At 39.8% G+C, this 17880-nt stretch overlaps 2 protein-coding genes across 5 annotated transcripts; one reads left to right on the forward strand and one right to left on the reverse strand.

Moving 5' to 3' along the window:
• Window positions 1-54: 54 nt before the first annotated feature.
• On the reverse strand, window positions 55-8964 carry ripk1l (receptor (TNFRSF)-interacting serine-threonine kinase 1, like). Of its 4 annotated transcripts, none has more exons than XM_074651435.1 (12): window positions 8841-8964; window positions 8351-8513; window positions 5725-5881; window positions 5460-5597; window positions 5127-5358; window positions 4775-4924; window positions 3867-3943; window positions 3666-3744; window positions 2899-3519; window positions 2627-2776; window positions 1557-2066; window positions 55-1167 (listed from the first exon to the last, which is right to left on the reverse strand). In XM_074651435.1, exons 2-11 carry the CDS (start codon window positions 8509-8511, stop codon window positions 1771-1773), a joined length of 2061 nt encoding a protein of 686 aa, XP_074507536.1. In that variant the 5' UTR covers window positions 8512-8513; window positions 8841-8964; the 3' UTR covers window positions 55-1167; window positions 1557-1770. The 4 variants fall into 4 exon arrangements, with proteins under 4 accessions (XP_074507536.1, XP_074507535.1, XP_074507537.1 ...); XM_074651434.1 differs by having other exon boundaries at window positions 55-1142; window positions 1507-2066; XM_074651436.1 differs by having other exon boundaries at window positions 1532-2066; window positions 8640-8842.
• Window positions 8965-12858: 3894 nt separating this feature from the next.
• dusp22b (dual specificity phosphatase 22b) lies at window positions 12859-17708 on the forward strand. The gene is made up of 7 exons (XM_074651438.1): window positions 12859-13073; window positions 13471-13504; window positions 13632-13714; window positions 14448-14497; window positions 15412-15486; window positions 17001-17172; window positions 17295-17708. The coding sequence occupies exons 1-7, from the start codon at window positions 13053-13055 to the stop codon at window positions 17433-17435; spliced, it is 576 nt and encodes a 191-aa protein (XP_074507539.1). The 5' UTR covers window positions 12859-13052; the 3' UTR covers window positions 17436-17708.
• The last annotated feature ends 172 nt before the right edge of the window (window positions 17709-17880 follow it).

Below are 17880 nucleotides of genomic sequence, written 5' to 3' on the forward strand. Positions count from 1 at the left end.
ATACTAAACTAGAAACAATACCAGTTATGTAGTGCAATCTATGAAACACACTTGTTTTGGAATTTTTGAAACATACAAAGTTTATTCAGAATATCAAAACAGATTTAAAAAAAGGTCCGGTTTTGGTAAGGCTTGTGGAAACGTGGAGAGCAAACAGGGTGATTGTACTGCTGCACTACTATTATGTAGTGAGAACTACATTGAAACTGTTAGACCTGGTACACAAATTTAAAATGAATTTTGTAATGAAACAAAAACAAGACATGAACACATCTCCAAGACAATCTAATCTTTGGATGGTGAGAAACGTATCTTGTAATCCAAAATGCTTGATGAAGTAGTAGTACAGCACAGCAGCTCATCAGTTTAAAGACAATCTGATGTCATTACAGTAAACTCATACACTGAACACTCAAACAAGTGGCTCATTGGTAATTCATGCACCTTTACCATAATTTGTGGAAACGGGAGCACATAATCTACAGCAGCTCTCACATTAAAGGAGACAAATTGAGTCAATTTACTCATGAATATATTGTCTACTGATCCCCACTGGACACATGGATGACAACAATAATACACATGTATTAGTGGAATACTGCACTAAGGTCTCTGTCCTATGTTTTTAAGCGTCTTACAGACTCATTGGCCTTACCTGTTCTGTGATTGGAGTCTTTATGTTTGTGTTGGGCTGGAATAAATGTTTACCACACACCGTTTGATTGTCCCAGAATATGAGTTCATTATTCATTTAAAGCTACAGTAACTCAATGGCTTTTCCTTAACACAATCATTCAGAGAGCAATTTCTGAATAAACATACTTGACACTGTTCGTATTAAAAATATTACTTCTGTAATAATTCAACTACAACATTATCATCTGGCACACGGATAAGAAAGACTAATCATTTATACCATTATTACTTTATAGTAAATACAAAATGCAACAAAATAAACAATGATTTTTAAATTCCATGATAAGACAAACCTGCACCCGGATTATGTTTGTTTATAATGCTCATAATGCGTTTGGTAGAAAAAGTCGTGCAATCATTTGAAAACGCACTCAGAGCTTTTAAACTGTCACAATAAAAGTCCAGATGATTTTATCCCAGAAAGTGAAAATGGTTGACAGCGAGCTCTGTGGTTATTATGAGTCCATCCATCTGCAACCGCTTATCCCGTTAGGGGTCGCGGGGGGGCTGGAGCCGATCCCAGCCGACATTGGGCGAAGGCAGGGTACACCCTGGACAGGTCGCCAGTCCATCGCAGGGCTGACACAGAGACAGACAACCATTCACGCTCACATTCACACCTACGGGCAATTTAGAGTCCACAATTAACCTAACCTGCATGTCTTTGGACTGTGGGAGGAAACCGGAGTACCCGGAGAAAACCCACGCTAACACGGGGAGAACATGCAAACTCCACACAGAAGGGTCCCAAGCCGGATTCGAACCTGCAACCCTCTAGCTGTGAGGCGCCAGTGCTAACCACTGCACCACCGTGCAGCTGGTTATTATGAGTAACAATGGGAATTTTTCAGGAAAGATACAGTTGTGTTGAGCTGTTGAGTTTCCTGTATGCCTTTTTCAATGCTTTGAGTCACAACATCCTACTCATTGTATTCAACGGCGACAGAGATGATATTTCAAACCTGTTTTTTTGGCTTTGGGTTGAAAGGGGGACCTTAAAATGTTGCAAACAGTTCAGAAAACGTGACCATCATAGGCAGAAAGTCATTTAGAGGGAATGAGGTAGAAAGTTTATCAGATCAAAGAGGAAGAACCGCAGGCGTCCAATATTTTCTGGATGACATCTACCTTAATGTTGCCCTCCAGAGCACGACAAAGCTTCCCAATTGTGCAGCCGATACTTCCCTCCTTCATTTTCCAACGATCCAGCATCTGGTGCACCATCTCTGGCAGGCCATCGCGGTAAAAGTCGTGCTCAATGGTCTCTATTTCCACACTGGTCAGACCCAGTCGCCGCGCACAACGCTTCCATTTGGCTCCGATGTTGTCCCTCAGCAGATCCAGGTGCTCCTCGGTCACAGCATGGTCCTCTGAATGACACGACAGATAAATCTGTTAGGGCAACTATTAACTTCTTTCAAGTTTAACTCTGATTTCTGAACTAGAAAATACTGTTTTGTCTGCACAGCTCATCTAACCTGCCACCCAAAGTTGCACACTGCATTATTTATTTAGAACGTGACACTGCTTATAAATAACTACTAGAGCGTGTGGACTAACCGATTAGTTGATGGACAAAAAGTAACTTGCAACTATTTTAAAAATCATTTGTTTGTTTTAGTCATTATTTCATTCTCTGATTTCAGCTTCTCCAGTGTGAGGATTTTACACTTTTCTTTGTCTTATATAATTGTTAATTGGATTTGAAAGCAAGAAATTTGAAGCTTTCACCTCGGGATCTGGGCATTTTTCACTATTTGTGACATTTTACTGCAAAAACAATTAATCAAAAAAATAATCTGCAGATCAATCGATCATTCAAATAATTGTTAGTTGCAGCTCTAATAACAAAACAATCATGTTTGCAAACTGGGCAACAACACAAAAGTGTACAGACAAACTGCATGAAAGAAATGTTGTTATGGTTTACCATATTTCAGAATGCCGTCTTTGATGGGAGAGCTAGCTGAGACGCTAGAAGGTTGAGATATTGAACTATTGGTGGAGTCGTAACTTCTGATACTCATCGTGTTGTTGCTCCCAATCTGGATCCCGCTGGCATTCTGAATGAAAAGAGATCCTGGAACAAGCACAAAGCAAGAACACATACCGTAAACACAGTCTCTCCATGCCTCTCCAGGAATCTAGATCTAGAATTTAATGAAGAAATGCTTCACCAAAAAGACATGTTTGTGTACGTACCTGGATCTTGTTGTGAGCAGCTCTTGGAATGGTCCAGGAGGCGCCCAGGACTGATGTCAGGAGCATATGTATCAGACACTGGATAAGCTGGCCAGGACTGCTGCCGGTCATAGTGGGAATGTGGATGTTGCTGGTTATATTTTGATAGAGACGGGCTGCTGGCAGACATTGGTAAGTGGGATGGAGTACCTATGGAAGAGTTCATGGAATCATAGAGACCAGCAGTAGGGCGATTCCAAGCCTCTTCATGGCTTGTGGGCTGCACCGGCTCAGCTTTTGTCCAGGAATGGACAGAGGACGCATAGGAGGGTCTGTCTGGTTCTGGTTGCCTGATAGCGTAATCTGAAGGGCTGATGTGGTTTGGCAGGCAAGGATTTGAGTTGTTGCGATTGTAGCAGTTGGCAGCGGCCGGCTGGTTCTCGCTGGTATAGCTACCACATTTGTGGTACTGAAGCTCCCGGCCCAGTTTCTCCTCCAAAGGTGAAGGACTGCTGACGCCCTTTGCATCAATCTGAATTGACTCCACAGGTGGCTCATATTGGATGCCATGCAGGTCCTCAATGCTGGCTTCAACTGGCCCAGGTACACTTCTGTCTGAGCTCACCAAAGGAGCTGGGCAATCTGCAAAATAAAGCAATAAAGTTACTCAAGTCTTTTCAACAATTTCTCTAATTTTCTGAGCATTTAGAACCCTGAATGTAATACAGCCCCCAACATTAGAGTGTGTACAATATATTCATGCCATCAAGATTACCATCAGTGCTCACCTGCTGAAAAACATCCTGACTGGGTCATTGATAAAGATTTCATCTTCTCAACAAGTTCCTCTGGGCCTTCATATAATTTCTGCATAAAAAAACACATAGAGAATTATGATATGAAATACTCAGATTTGTTTTTTTTATTGTAACTTCATATCTACTGCTTAGTGTTACCACATCAAATCCTCCTAAAGAGAATATATTTACCCTCAAGACAAGTAGATCTTCCTCTACGAGTGGTTCGAGCTTTTCCATGTAGAAAGGAAAGAAGAAGTTGTAGCCCTCTGCAAGAAAAGGGAAAAGGAAGGACAGGATGAGAAGAGGAGCCGCATAATATACTGAAAGGGTTCAAATGACTTAGCTTGTAATTCAAGTTTATATACTATATGCCTGAACAACACACTGACTGAAACTCAAAAACAGCTGAGAGAAAAAACAAAACCCTGTTGAAAATGTTCCTAGCATCAGAAAATGTTAAGAACTTCCTGTGTGTGTATCAACGTCGGGCTGCAAAATTAATAAATTTTTATCAAAATCGCAATATGGCTTACTGCAATTTTCAAATCGCAGGATGAAGAGGAAATCGCAATATTTGTTAAAGATGAAAAATGTGTCAAAATACCATTTTAAATTAAATATTGTGGTGCTGCACAGATGTCCTGGTTTACACATCATATTCTACAGACTTAAGAACATCTTTGTTTGGTAGAGATCCTCGCAAAAATCACACCATAATCATTTTAATGTTTTTCAATGAAAATTAGAATAACAGTGTAAAAAATGATAATTCCCTCTAATATCACAAATCATATTGCAATTGCAATATCAGTCAAAATAATTGCGAATAGATATTTTTTCAAAATCGCTCAGCCCTATATCAATGTTATAACAATATGATAATATTCATCTTAAAAAGTGCATATTAGCTGCTGAGTAACAGACATGAAAATATTACAATAAAATCAAGCCTTGAAATTCTATAAAATAGACAACAATGAAAGATTTCACTGTTATTTTCATTGTGTCTGATCACATTAGACTATCATATTCCACTGATCCACATTAGACCGTGTACGATAATGTTTTAAATACACACACACACACACAAAGCGCACCTTCAAATGTTGGCCGTTGCAGTGGATTGTGATCCCAGCACCTCTTCATAAGCTGAACCATCTCTGCAGGCGTGGCATCTGGAATAAGGTTCTCTGCAGGTCGGTCACCGTTCCGGACACACTGGCTGATGTGTTCTTCACTTCTTGCATCTGGACATAAAAAAAGACACGTGTCTGCATGACGTTTTCCTAATGTAGTTTGAAAGTATGAACCATGACCTGTTTAGTCTCAGTAAATCAGACAATAAACCAGTCAGCTGTTATTTTAAAAGAGTGCCTCAACGTTTAATTATTCATGGGTAAAATGTGTCTTATTATTAGGACTCGAGCATGTTTTGGAATCCCAACTCACTTGCATATGGCTCTTCCCCTGTGAGGATGACCCAAACCACGATTGCAAAGCTGTAGACATCAGACTTCTCAGTGGACACTGTATGTATACTCTCCAGGTGCTCAGGGGCCATGTAGTTCAGTGTGCCGGCACCTATCGCCTCTGCTGATCGCTCTAAACGACTCCTCCTGCGAGACTCTTTCTTTGTGAGCTTGCTCCACGTCAGGCAGGTGGCCAGGCCAAGGTCTGCAATCTAGAAAACACAGAGGAGAAAAAGAATACTTTGATTACCACGACTGTACATGCTTGCTGTCAGAATCACAAATATATCATGGGCCTCAATGTGTATTATACCTTGATGTGAAAATCCTTGTCCACTAAAATGTTTCCTGGCTTGATGTCCTTGTGTATGACGTGGCTCTCTGTGAGGTACACCATCCCTTCCAAAATCTCTAAGATGATTCTGCCCTTGATGGATATTGGCACATTGACCTGGGGAAGAATTTAGTGTATTAATCCGTCCATTCATATAAATATGTCAATGAGTTATTTCAGGCTGCAAACTATGGATGAAATCTAGAGGAACTACTGTGAGTTATAGTTCTGAAAACCTGCTGACCGTCTCCAGCATGGCCGACAGGTTGCCTCTGGGGAGGAGTTCCATGACCAGCGAGCAGTCTCTATCTTCCATGATCACGCCCAGCAACTTGACCACCCGCTCATGGTTCAGGCTTGCCATGATGTTCCCCTCCTCCAGCAGTGACCTTTTATTCTCCCTGGAAAATATAGTAAGAAATAGTGAGAACCGGATATCTGCCAGACAAGGGGCATAACTTGCGTCTTGTTGAGTCGTGGGCTTTGGAGCAGGACGTAGCGGGATGCACCGATCAAATACTACTTTTTTTTTTAAGCGGATCAGATCCCAGTCACAATGTGACTGATCCACATTAAATACAATGTCTTTGTCATCGATTAGCGCTGTCCCGAATACTATTTTTTGGGATTCGAAGGCTTCGCTTCACGGCGCAGCAGGATGACATGTTCTTCTGTCTGTCTGTCTCCATCTCCCCCGTTTCAGTGCCCGGGACAGTGCAGATGCCGCACTACTGTACGCACATGCACTTCTACACACAACAGCGATATCCATCTGAGAATAAATAATAATAATGAATGTTGAATATTAATTGTGGATTATTCCTCATTTCATGGGCTATTTTGGGATTTATACATTATTATAACATACGTACACATAAAAAAAAAATAACTAAGCATTCGAATACTGATTTGGAGCTCGATTACTATGGCAACGCAACCTTTGCACTAGACACTTTAGGGGAAGTTGCAATAGCACAAGGCTCTTCACAGTATTTTTAGCATTTCAGGATTTTATTGGTCTGAATGATTGTATAAATGTAGGTGGTTGTCTCCTATGTACACTATGTTTTTTTTATATGTGTGTGCTTTTGTCTTTTGTCTGTTTTTAATGAGCACTGCACCGAAAACAAATTCCAATCAACTGTGGGTTGACATGGCAATAAAAGTATTGAATTGAATTGAAAACGGTTGAGGCTTCGAAGCATTCGGGTCAGCTCTGTCATCGTCATTATAGAATCAAGTATTTGTGTTATTATTTACAATCATTGAGACAAGCTGTGCCACCAGCTCAATGTTTAGTGCCACAGAAATGTTCTTACACTAACAAAAATATTCAAATGAGTTCCACACAGTGACATACAGAATTTACATTTAGGAAAAAAAAGAGCACTTGTATTGGATTAGTATTCTTCAGTAAACTAGAGATTTAGGTGTTGCCATCGGTGCACAGATTAAAAGGTAATAATTATAGTTAGAATAATTATAAATAATAATAATTAGAGTTAGACAAATTTAGGAAAATTGAATTAGAGTATATGTATGACTCAATAAGGAAGCTGGTTAATAATTCATAATTGACTTATGGAGAAGGGGTGGGATTAAGTAAGTTTATACTTCTTCTCACTCCTTTTCGAATATGTAAATCAAGTGTTGACAATTTATTTTTCTTACGCTTTTCATTGTATGTAAATACTACTTGTTTCTGACTGTCCACTTGTTGGTATGATCATTCTTTTTCTTTATTTTTCCATTTTTATTTTTTTTTGTATTCTACATGTTCTAAATACATTTTGAAATGAAATGAAATGAAATGAAATCTCTTGCCGGACATATAGGTATTCAGAAATCGAAATCACTTGTTAAGGCTGCAGTAAAATGGGAATAATGTTTTTTTCAGAGGAGAAGGGCTGTAAATGGAAGAAACAGAGAAGTTGAGCCATGTTATCTGAAAAAAAGGATGTTTGGTACCTACATCCGCATTTCAGAAGAACACAAATCTCTTGCTAATAAGGAAGTTCTTAAATCTGAACTCTCATTTTACACAGGTATCACTCTTTCATTAATATCATGTAACATAACACCCTCTCAAAAACATCAGATCTTCAAATCAGACTTCAGAAGCAGACTCTATGGCATGCCAATGTTTTTAGCCCCCTTGTTGTACAGCTGACTCCCAGAAAAGTTCCTTTTTGTCCCCCCAGTTGTCTTTAGATAGTTCTCTTTTAATGCACATTTTAGTGCTTTTGTGAGTTGTATTTTATCTCTATTTGTGTCTGTGTCTGCAACTTTGTGTTCTTGCTGCTGACCATCTTGGCCAGGTCTCCCTTGGAAAAGAGGTTCTTAATCTCAATGGGACTAACCTGGTTAAATAAAGGTTAAATAAAGAAAAAGAAAAACATCACTAACACCCTCTCAGAAACATCAGATCTTCAAATCAGGCTTTAAAGGCAGACTCTATGGCATGCAATTGTTTTTAGCCCCCTTGTTGTACAGATGACTCCCAGAAAAGTTCCTTTTTGTCCCCCCAGTTGTCTTTAGATAGTTCTCTTTTAATGCACATGTTAGTGCTTTTGTGAATTGTATTTTATCTCTATTTGTGTCAATGTGTCTGCAACTTTGTGTTCTTGCTGCTGACCCACTTGGCCAGGTCTCCCTTGGAAAAGAGGTTCTTAATCTGGTTAAATAAAGGTTAAATAAAGAAAATAAAGAAAGGCATCAGTCTCACTGGGGTTGTGTGGAGAGTCACAGCCTGTGTGTCCTGCTGCTGGGGCACATGATTCAAGTTAGCATGGGGGGAATACCCCGCAGACAGTATCAGTAACAAGACACACACACACACACACACACACACACAGAGAGAGAGAACTTACTCGTTGCAGATAGGGCCTGTGAACATGGTCTTCAACACCACCTGGCCGAGGGTTACATGGTAGCACAGGTAAACTTCTCCAAACCCTCCGTAGTCCAGGGCCTCTTTCTTGATGAGATCAGCCGATCTCATGTGAAGTGAAGACTGTGGCGCGGTGGCCATCCCTGGTTAAAGTCACAAGTCAACACATAACAGCTCAGAAACACTTATAACAACGTGGCTAAAACGTTTATGTTGTGAAATACAGCTGAGGTGGCAAACTGGCAGACTGAAGCGGCGACTCAACCGACCGTAACGTTGACAACACTGAAGATGTAGTTTAAGCTAACGAGCTGACGTATCCGAAAAAAAAGTTTCGGCAACAAGACAAACTTGTAGTCCTTATCAAACTAGTCCTTAGTTAACTTAACTCTTCACCCGGTAAAACAACATTAGATGACAACATTCGCGATAAATATCAACAGAAAATGGAGTAAAAACGGTTAACTTACCTAAAAGAAGTGCTACACAAGACGGAAGGACACTTTGTTTGTAGTTCCAGGATTTCCTCGACAGGCGTTCAAAAGCGAAACCTGGCAGAAAACTACAAACAGCCTGACGAGTCGATAACAGAGCAGGTGGATCAGGACGCTTAATCGATCTCCGATTTTTTGTGGCTGAAAAGGTCTAAACTCAACAAAACACAAATGCATTACACGATATTAAGTTTTTTCTTCTTCTAAATTGTTGATTTAAATTTTTTTTTTGACATACAGAATTCATCTGGGAGAGAGGAGGATGATGGCTAAGCCTTCATCCATGATGGAGAATGACTCCCACCCCATGCAGGACACCATCTCAGCACTGGAGAGCTCCTTCAGCGACAGGCTGCTCCACCCAAAGTGTGTGAAGGAGCGCTATCGCAGGTCCTTCCTTCCTGTAGCTGTCAGACTCCACAACCAGCACTGCTCCCAGTAGATCACATTAACACCAAAAACTGACCTGATATTTTCAGGTGGAATTTCATACATTCTCACTGTGCAATATCATTTCCACTTGTGCAATTTTTGTTAATAGTCTGTTTATTGTCAATACTGTATATACTGCTCCTATTTTTATACTTCCTTCTGTTTATATGGTTCATATTTTGTAACACTTTGTATAGCTCTTTTTTTACTCTGTTAGCTGATGCATCTTGTTTTTTGCACTATCCCCTTTGCTGCTGTACACTGCAAATTTCCCCACTGCGGGACTAATAAAGTAATATCTTATTTTATCATAAACAGGACCATTGTAAATCTTGTCGTGTGGCATTGTCGCCACCTACTGGTGAAATTAATGATTTTAGTCTAAATAACCTTTGCATTACCCAGTAGGGCTGTAGCTTCTCAATTTTGAGATTTGATGGTGATACTGATATACTGTTCTAGTTGTCTTTACCTCCAGACAATTTCCATCTGTCTTTAAACAGCATCTGTCATCAGACCTAAGCTTTTACATAACCAAAAAAGAATGAGGAAGAAAAATAATATTACAATATTAATAATATTGATATTACAATATTACAATAGTACAATTTTCATATTAATATGCATATTGTACTTCCAATATATTATTTTATTTTTATTTTCATATAAAAAAATTAATTGAAGCCACATAGTTAGAATAATGCCCTAGTCTAATAATAATAATAATAATAATAATAATAATAATAATAATAATAATAATAATAATAATAATAATAATAATAAAAAGAAGTTCATTGATAAAAACAAGCGTTTATGTGAAACTAGAGCGGGAAACCACCTGAATTGTAGCCTCTGACAGCGTGGGCGATGTATGACATGTAGGCCTACATTTTGGGCAGCCTATCTGTGAACGCCCACACTATAAATTCCGCCTTTGCACACTAAAGCCACAACAAAGCAGTAGGCTTGCATATTTACCTGTCTTGTATTGTCTCGGTTTTCTGGTTAACAGTTTTTTTTTCTTTTCCATCATTTACGTTTATTTCTGGTAATCTTAAAGTTATTTGGAACACTTTCCAACTGTGACAGTTTTGCAGTAAACAGACAAATCGTAGAATAAAACTGCCTCATTTGCGTGAAAACGATTTTCCACCCACAATTAAAAATGTTTGATGAATGGTGCTCAGACCCCATTTCTACTCAGGGTGCATATCAGTCAATTGTTTACTCCACACTCAGCCGACTTTATTACTACAGCATGAGGTATTCAACTAGGAGACAATGGCTATTCCAAACTGACTGAGGCCAGTATAACAGGAGTATTGTTATGGAGGAAGAGGGTATCAGCATGAAGTGAACTGATAACCAGCTCACTCCATGTTTTCCAGCTGCAGCCATCATACAAGAGGCCATTTTGCCATGAGAAGCACTCTGTGTAGTAAAGTAGACACCAACTCCCATTCAAGCTGTATTCTGGTGGTCACACACTGCCCCACATAGAACAACAACAGATCACCAGGAAGTTAAACCAACAGGTGCCTGCGGTGTAAATGTGCTTTCAATGTGGGGCAGTGGGTAGTAGTACATCCTGTTGATGTTTTTAAACGTGCTGATAATCAGTACAGAACTCTTTTCTCTGTAATAGCACCACTGAAGCTTCTGTTATGTGTAATGTCTTAATGTTGGGGATGGAGGTGGATGAATAGTGCCTCCTCAGAGTTGTAATAGGCATGTAATAATAGGCAATGTAATAGGCAGACATTGGTGTGCTGCAATAGGCTGGTGTAGGTGCCCTTCTTGTTCTTGGCAAAGTAGTTGACTAGCAGGATCTGGTACAGGTGAATGTTATTGGCCTGCTGCCACAGATCCACAGGTATTGGTTTGCCTGCTATGTCTCAGGAGAGATTGATAATCCAATGTTCCTCTCCAGTGTTGTTTATTTTCCCAGGAGAGGGTTATGTAACAGCATCTCTCTCTTCTCATAGTAACGCAGTCTTCTTCTGTTTTGAAAGACTCCCCAGGGGAGAGTCGTGTCCAGGTGGTTATTTTCATTGGCGGCGCCATTGTCTGTTTCTTTTCCCTGAGGCTTGACAAGCTTCTCAATGGCCTGTTGTATCTTTCTGGTATAGTGGTGCTGACAAAATGTCTCTTCTTCCCTAGTGTTATGAATGTCCCTCGGGTAAGGGTGGTGTCTGGACAACTATTTCCAATAGTGTCAAATCACAAATGAAGCTCTGATGGTGGAAAGGGTGACCATCCAGGGCATAGGGAAGGTGTGACCAATCCTCCACATCCTGTGTTGGTATAGGTCTTGGTGCTTATACGCATTCCCTCATTCAGCCCCATGCATCAGCACAGGATTTTGAGGCAAAGAGGAAAAGTTACTCACTTAGTTTGTCTCTTCCTCTGGTGTGGTTAGTGTTCAGAATGACAAATTGCATATCTGCAGCAAAATCTTGTAGTCTCTTCTTCCCCATGCAGGCGATGGCTGGAAAGCACAAATTCCCCCAACTTATTTATTAACATTGTGCATAAATGTGCACAAATGACCAATAAATACATAGATATACATTTATTTAATCATAATTTATTAATAAAATAATAAATCCTACACCAGCAACTTGGTAAAAACATCTTCCAAATGAACAGGAATTACAATTCATGTGTAAACCTTTTTAATGCAGCAATAAAAATTGGTCTAAACTTACACAGGAATTAAAATTACAGTATTTAATGTATATAGTATATAAACATAGAATTGAATATAATAGATTGGCCCCATTGTCACCAATAACCGATCCAGTTATTTGAGTCAGTATCGGCCCGATATCCGATCCGGTATCGGTACATCCCTAATCTTAATGGTCAACCACATAAAAGCATTCAGTGCAAAAGCGACACTTCTACACAAAGCATTTGCTAATGTTTGATAACATCAAATTGAATTGAATAGAGTCAGTATCAGCCCGATATCCGATCCAGTATCGGTGCATCCCTAATTCCTATAATATTTCCACGGGGGGGTTGGCTAATTTGGCTCTGGTATGTAACAGTCTGTTGTATTCTTAAAGTTATTTTAGGGTTAAGTACTTGCTGTCATCGGGCCTGAGGGAAAGCTATTAATATTTCATCATATCTAACAAAACAGGGTTGGGTTTGGACCACACTTGTGCTCTTGGACGGTCTGCAGGACAGATAATAATGCACACAGTGCACTTTAGACTAAGCTACTGGAGTTACCCTGCACTATACCCATTTTTAACAGTCTCTTCTGCGCTTTTTAATAGTCGTGTATCACAGCTGTTACCCTGCACTATATTCAGTTTTAACAGTTTTCTTCATCTCCTTGTATTTTTTATATCTGGTATATTTTTTTGTACTTTGCACTACTAACTTTTTTACTGCCTTTTTACTAACATCTTTTGCACTATGGAACTGTGATGCTGGAAACTTGAATTTCCCTCGGGATCAATAAAGTTACTATCTATCTATCTATCTATCTATCTATCTATCTATCTATCTATCTATCTATCCTTAAACGCCGCTCTGCTTATATCAGCAGCAAACTACAACTCCCAGCATGCAACGCGGGGGAGCTTGGGAAGCGGTGCTCGGCTCTCTTTGGACGCGGAGCTGCGGCTGCATTTGCTCCCTTATTACAGCGAGGTTTGGGAAGCCGTCAAGCTGCTGGATAGGCATTTTTTAAACAACGAGGAAAACACAGCGTGACATTTCTTTTCACTATTATTTTCCAACATGGGGAATGGCATCAATAAGGTAGAAGAAGCACTCTCTCATCTGTTGCATACGCGCTAAACCAGCGTTGAGTTCACAGACACACAATGTTCCTCGGTATTTTGAGTGTTATTTGGGAGATGTCTTCTTCAGTAGAGTCTTTGAGATGTTTGAGATAAAAAAAAGGTTGTGCTAGTTTGACATGATTCAGCAAGAGGTAAACATAAACTTAAATGGTCAAAGTGTGAACATTTAGCATAATAGTGACTGTTTAAAACCTGATATTTTGATTGTTTTTTCTGGTAACATGATTACACATAAATTTGAACCTATCAATTCTAATTATCACTTCATATTTTCAGGGTGTCATTCAACTCTGCTGATATCAAAGATGCTTTGACCATGTCTGCTTCATGTGTACATTTCTCTGTCCTTATAGGTCCTGCCTGACCTGTACTTGGGGAATTTCAAAGGTCTGTCTAAGTATTTTTGTTTTTATATATATAATTTTGATTGTCTTATCATCACATGTCATGTGTATTATGCTGCCATATGACAGGAATTGTGTTTGTTTTTTGTGGTGTTATTTGTTTGTGTCAGATGCCAGAGACCGAGAACAGTTAGCCAGAAACAACATCACACACATCCTGTCCATTCATGACAGTGCAGCTCCCATCCTCCAGGTGAGAACCATCTCGTTGTTACACATATCACATCTTTGCCCCTAAGGGTGCATCTTAAAATTTCTCATTTAATCTTTTAAGCAGAGTGATCAAGCAAATGGGTCTGAACAGATCTGATTGGCTGAGACCCCTCTCTCTGTGTATAGTATTAGTACAGTGCACGTGATTTGAGCAATCTCACACAGTCAATAAACCGGTCTGTCAGGTCGGTCGGGAAAGGTGCCATGCATGCTACTTCTTGAGCAAACAGTTGTCCGTCCCGATTGAGTGAGTGAGTAAGCAGGGGGAGTTTCATACTCATGTGATAGCTGGAGTATCATGGGAAATGCAAGTCAACAACAGTTGGTTCGGTCAGTGTGCTTGTGTGGGTTTTAGAGTAGGCGGTTGTTTTTGCTTCAACCAGTGCAGTCTTGTTGTATTATTTTTTTTCTCCAGGTTTTGATTCTATAATAGTTATATATTCTGAATATTCTCTAATAGTTTTTTCTAATAGCTGCAAGTACAAAAGCAGCTTATAGTCACAGTTTTCTCATTTAAAAAAAGGGGAATGCAAAGGTGTAATTACAAATCTGCCTTTTATCTTCCACATACAATAACACGGCATGCGTTCACCATCAGCAACGCACACAAAACCTAAAGAGCGTCAATGAGCAGTGGTGTTTATCACTGTTTATTGATCTGTGTTATCAGAGCTGCTGACCGGTAACTAACTAGTAATACTTTGACCCCTCAGGAGATGACCTATCTCTGCATTTCAGCAGCTGACCTGCCCACACAAAACCTGTAAGTATCAAAATGTGCAGCTCAGCAACACGGCACAGAACAATGAAAGGCTGTGGCAGAGATAGAGATAGAGAGAGAGTACGACTATCCATTTGAGGCTGCACTGTGTGGGCGTCTGAGGTTCATTTTCTTCAAGCTAACGTGTAAATGATATGCTTTCACAAGCTCAACATTTGACTGTGAACCTATTCTCTGGCTAGTAGATCACAGTAAAACGGCTGGATTCAGCTCTTGGTCGGTGCACGGTTGTTGTTGTTGTTGTTTTGTTAACATGAGCACATGACATGTACAAACAAAAACATGCAGTTGTCGGGGGGACTGGGCAAGAAGAATCAAGAAAATCAAGGATGGTGCACGTATCAACAAATGACACGCAAATCATCTATGGCCAAATTCACACATAAGGCGGTCTTTTAGCAGGAAGGAAGTCTTGTTGCTCAGCTCTGCAGTTTTAGCACTGTGGTTGGTGCTGTGCCTCTATTTATACGCACCCCCCACCCCCATCCTCCACCCTCCACCCTCCACTCACTTGCACATGGACATGCACATATATATATACACACTCACACTAATGCCCTTGTCACCTTACTGCCTTGGTTGCCTCATACCTCTCCGCTTCAGACTGCGATGTGTTAGAAACCTGTTATTTGAAATATGACACCAACTCTCTCTCAAACCTGAACACACCCCCATCCTGATCTGTCCAGGATAAGAAATAAAACAGTAGGTGCAAAAACATACACAACAACATGTACAAAAAAACTCAAGTGTGCACAACCAATCCACCTTTTAGATGCATGCAAGAGCTCTAAATTGTCAATAACAGCCACACAGCTCTTACAGCACTTCTTGCTGTGTTCTCACAGTAGTTTAATGTGGTTTATTATAACAACTGTTTTTTTTATGCTCCACAGGACTCAGCACTTTAAACAAAGTATAATGTTCATGCACGAGTCCCGCCTGAAAGGAGAAGGCTGCCTCGTTCACTGGTGAGAGCAAAAGACTGCTTGTTGTATGTTTACCTCGAAGCTAGAATCAAGGTTCACTCACACGAAGGAGAGACGCTGCTCAAGTAGCCGAACTTTAGATAGTTTTCCTCCATCTATCTCATAATATAATCATAGACGTGTTGAATATAAATGTACAGTTCATCTAGAGCTGAAAAAAAACCGGAGATCAACCAAGTAGACAAGTGAACTCATGTGTAACTGCTGCACAGAGGGGATTAAATGATAAGCAACAGCCTATTCTTGAACTTCTCAAAACAGAGTACAGTATAACAAGTATGACCACATTGTGTTTGTGTAGTGGGGTAGCTGGCCTTACAGTAGGTTCACAGGGGAAAGTTATATTTGGTTAGACAGAGGGTCTTCTCAGAAATACAGGGGAACAAGAGGCTATTAATAAGATCCGCACTGCCGCAGGTTTCTCTACTATACGTATTGACTTGAGAATTTAGATTTCATTCAGATATGTAGGGTGTATTTAATCCGTTTCTACACCTCTTTTACCACACAGTTCTTGTATTTTATTGTCAGTCTGCCACTGTCTGTAGTCTGGATGGTATTGCCTACTGTAGATATTTAATCTGATATTTATTACTGTGAATCTTTGAGCTGTTTTACATAATCCTCAATTAGAATGACGTGTGGTTTCAACCTCTAGTTCTCATACAGTATTTGTACATGCACATTAGTGTCCTGGTTTTTTGTATCTGGATTTACCCATGTTTAGGAAATGTTTACGTGTCAAAGTATCCTGATTTCTGACATAGATTATTTAGGTTTCTGAAAACCGGGATAACGACTTATTCACATTTCTAAAACCAGGATATGATGTGTTACATGCAGTGTTGGGAAGGTTACTTTAGAAATGTAATAGGTTACAGATTAGTAGTTACCCTGTTCAAAATGTGATAAGTAATGCAGCTATTTTAATTACTTCAATGTAATGTAACTTATGACATTTGATTACTTTTTAATGACTTTTCTAACAAATATTTTAAATTGGTCTATAAATAAAGCTGAAAAGTCCTAAAAACATAAATTTTTATCTATAATTACTGTCAAACTTTTATTAAAAGTTCTCCAGTATAACTTGAATTAAGAATGGAAACAGAGCCACAGCATGAATGTTATATTCTACATACAAATGTTTTTACTGAAAATAATATATTTGGATGTAACCCCTTTTGTAATCACCAACAGTTTGATTAATAACTATTTTTGTAATCTAATGTAACTCTATTATATATAAGTAGTTACTCCCTAACACTGGTTACATGTGCAAAACATAACCAGAATACACTACAGTATAAAACCCGATCATAACAGGGATGCTCATGTGCATGTTGACACACTTATTGATGACTGTATTTACCCACTCAAATGGAAATCACTTCACGGCTATAACCCAAGTGTTGAGGAAAAATGATGTCATTCATGTAGTTTGAACAGTTTCATTTCATGCATCGTACTATTTCTCCATCCCTCTCTTCTTACAGTTTGGCAGGTGTGTCTCGCAGTGTCACCCTGGTGGTGGCTTACATCATGACGGTGACAGGACTGGGCTGGCAGGAGGCGCTGGCTGCAGTCAGGGTGGCCCGGCCCTGTGCCGGTCCCAACCTGGGCTTTCAGCGCCAGCTCCAGGAGTTTGAGGCTACTCAAGCTGATCAGGTCAGTCCTATAGGAATTGAGCGAGTGTAAAATGGAGAACAAGAGAGTGTGGAATATATATGGAGAGAGTGCACCATCAGTATTTTGCTTTTTGTAACATGAGCTGTTTTCTTTTCCTGTAGTTCAGAGAATGGCTACAGAGGGAATATAAGGATAGCTCCTTCAATGATGAGGCTGATCTACGTGACTTGCTTGCCAGGTCGTCTAAAGTCAACGGCGAGGGGGTGGAGAAACAGGCATGTACCCCACCCGGAGGTGTCTGATCAGATCTTTTGATGAGATATATTGCCGCTCAGCAACCTGGAGGATTACACCATTGTGTGATGCTGCAGTGTTCTCGAGCTATCTGGAAGTCTAATGTGCTTTGGAGTGGACTACTGAACTTGAACACTGTAAGAGACAATTACAGCACATATTCATTTTATAGTTTTGGCTGATGTGTCAGGTGCTGTTTTTTTTTTCTTCTAATTTATGAATGTTGTGTATTTTGTACTGCGTCTTGATGATTTCAAATAGTGAAATAAAAGGAGTAAAGTCAAGCGTTGTGTGAGGCTGTCACTTGGTGGGCTGTCGTGTCGAAGGTGAGAAGAACACACTGTGTTGGGTTTACATCTCTGTTTCCTGGTTGTCTTCCTGTTTGTCTAATGTGCAAGGGAGGTCATGCATGGTGGCATCCAAAACACCAAGATCACATTCTTTTATCACTAT

The sequence above is a fragment of the Sebastes fasciatus genome, chromosome 11 (genome assembly GCF_043250625.1).
Source record: "Sebastes fasciatus isolate fSebFas1 chromosome 11, fSebFas1.pri, whole genome shotgun sequence".
Classification (NCBI taxonomy): Eukaryota; Metazoa; Chordata; class Actinopteri; order Perciformes; family Sebastidae; genus Sebastes; species Sebastes fasciatus.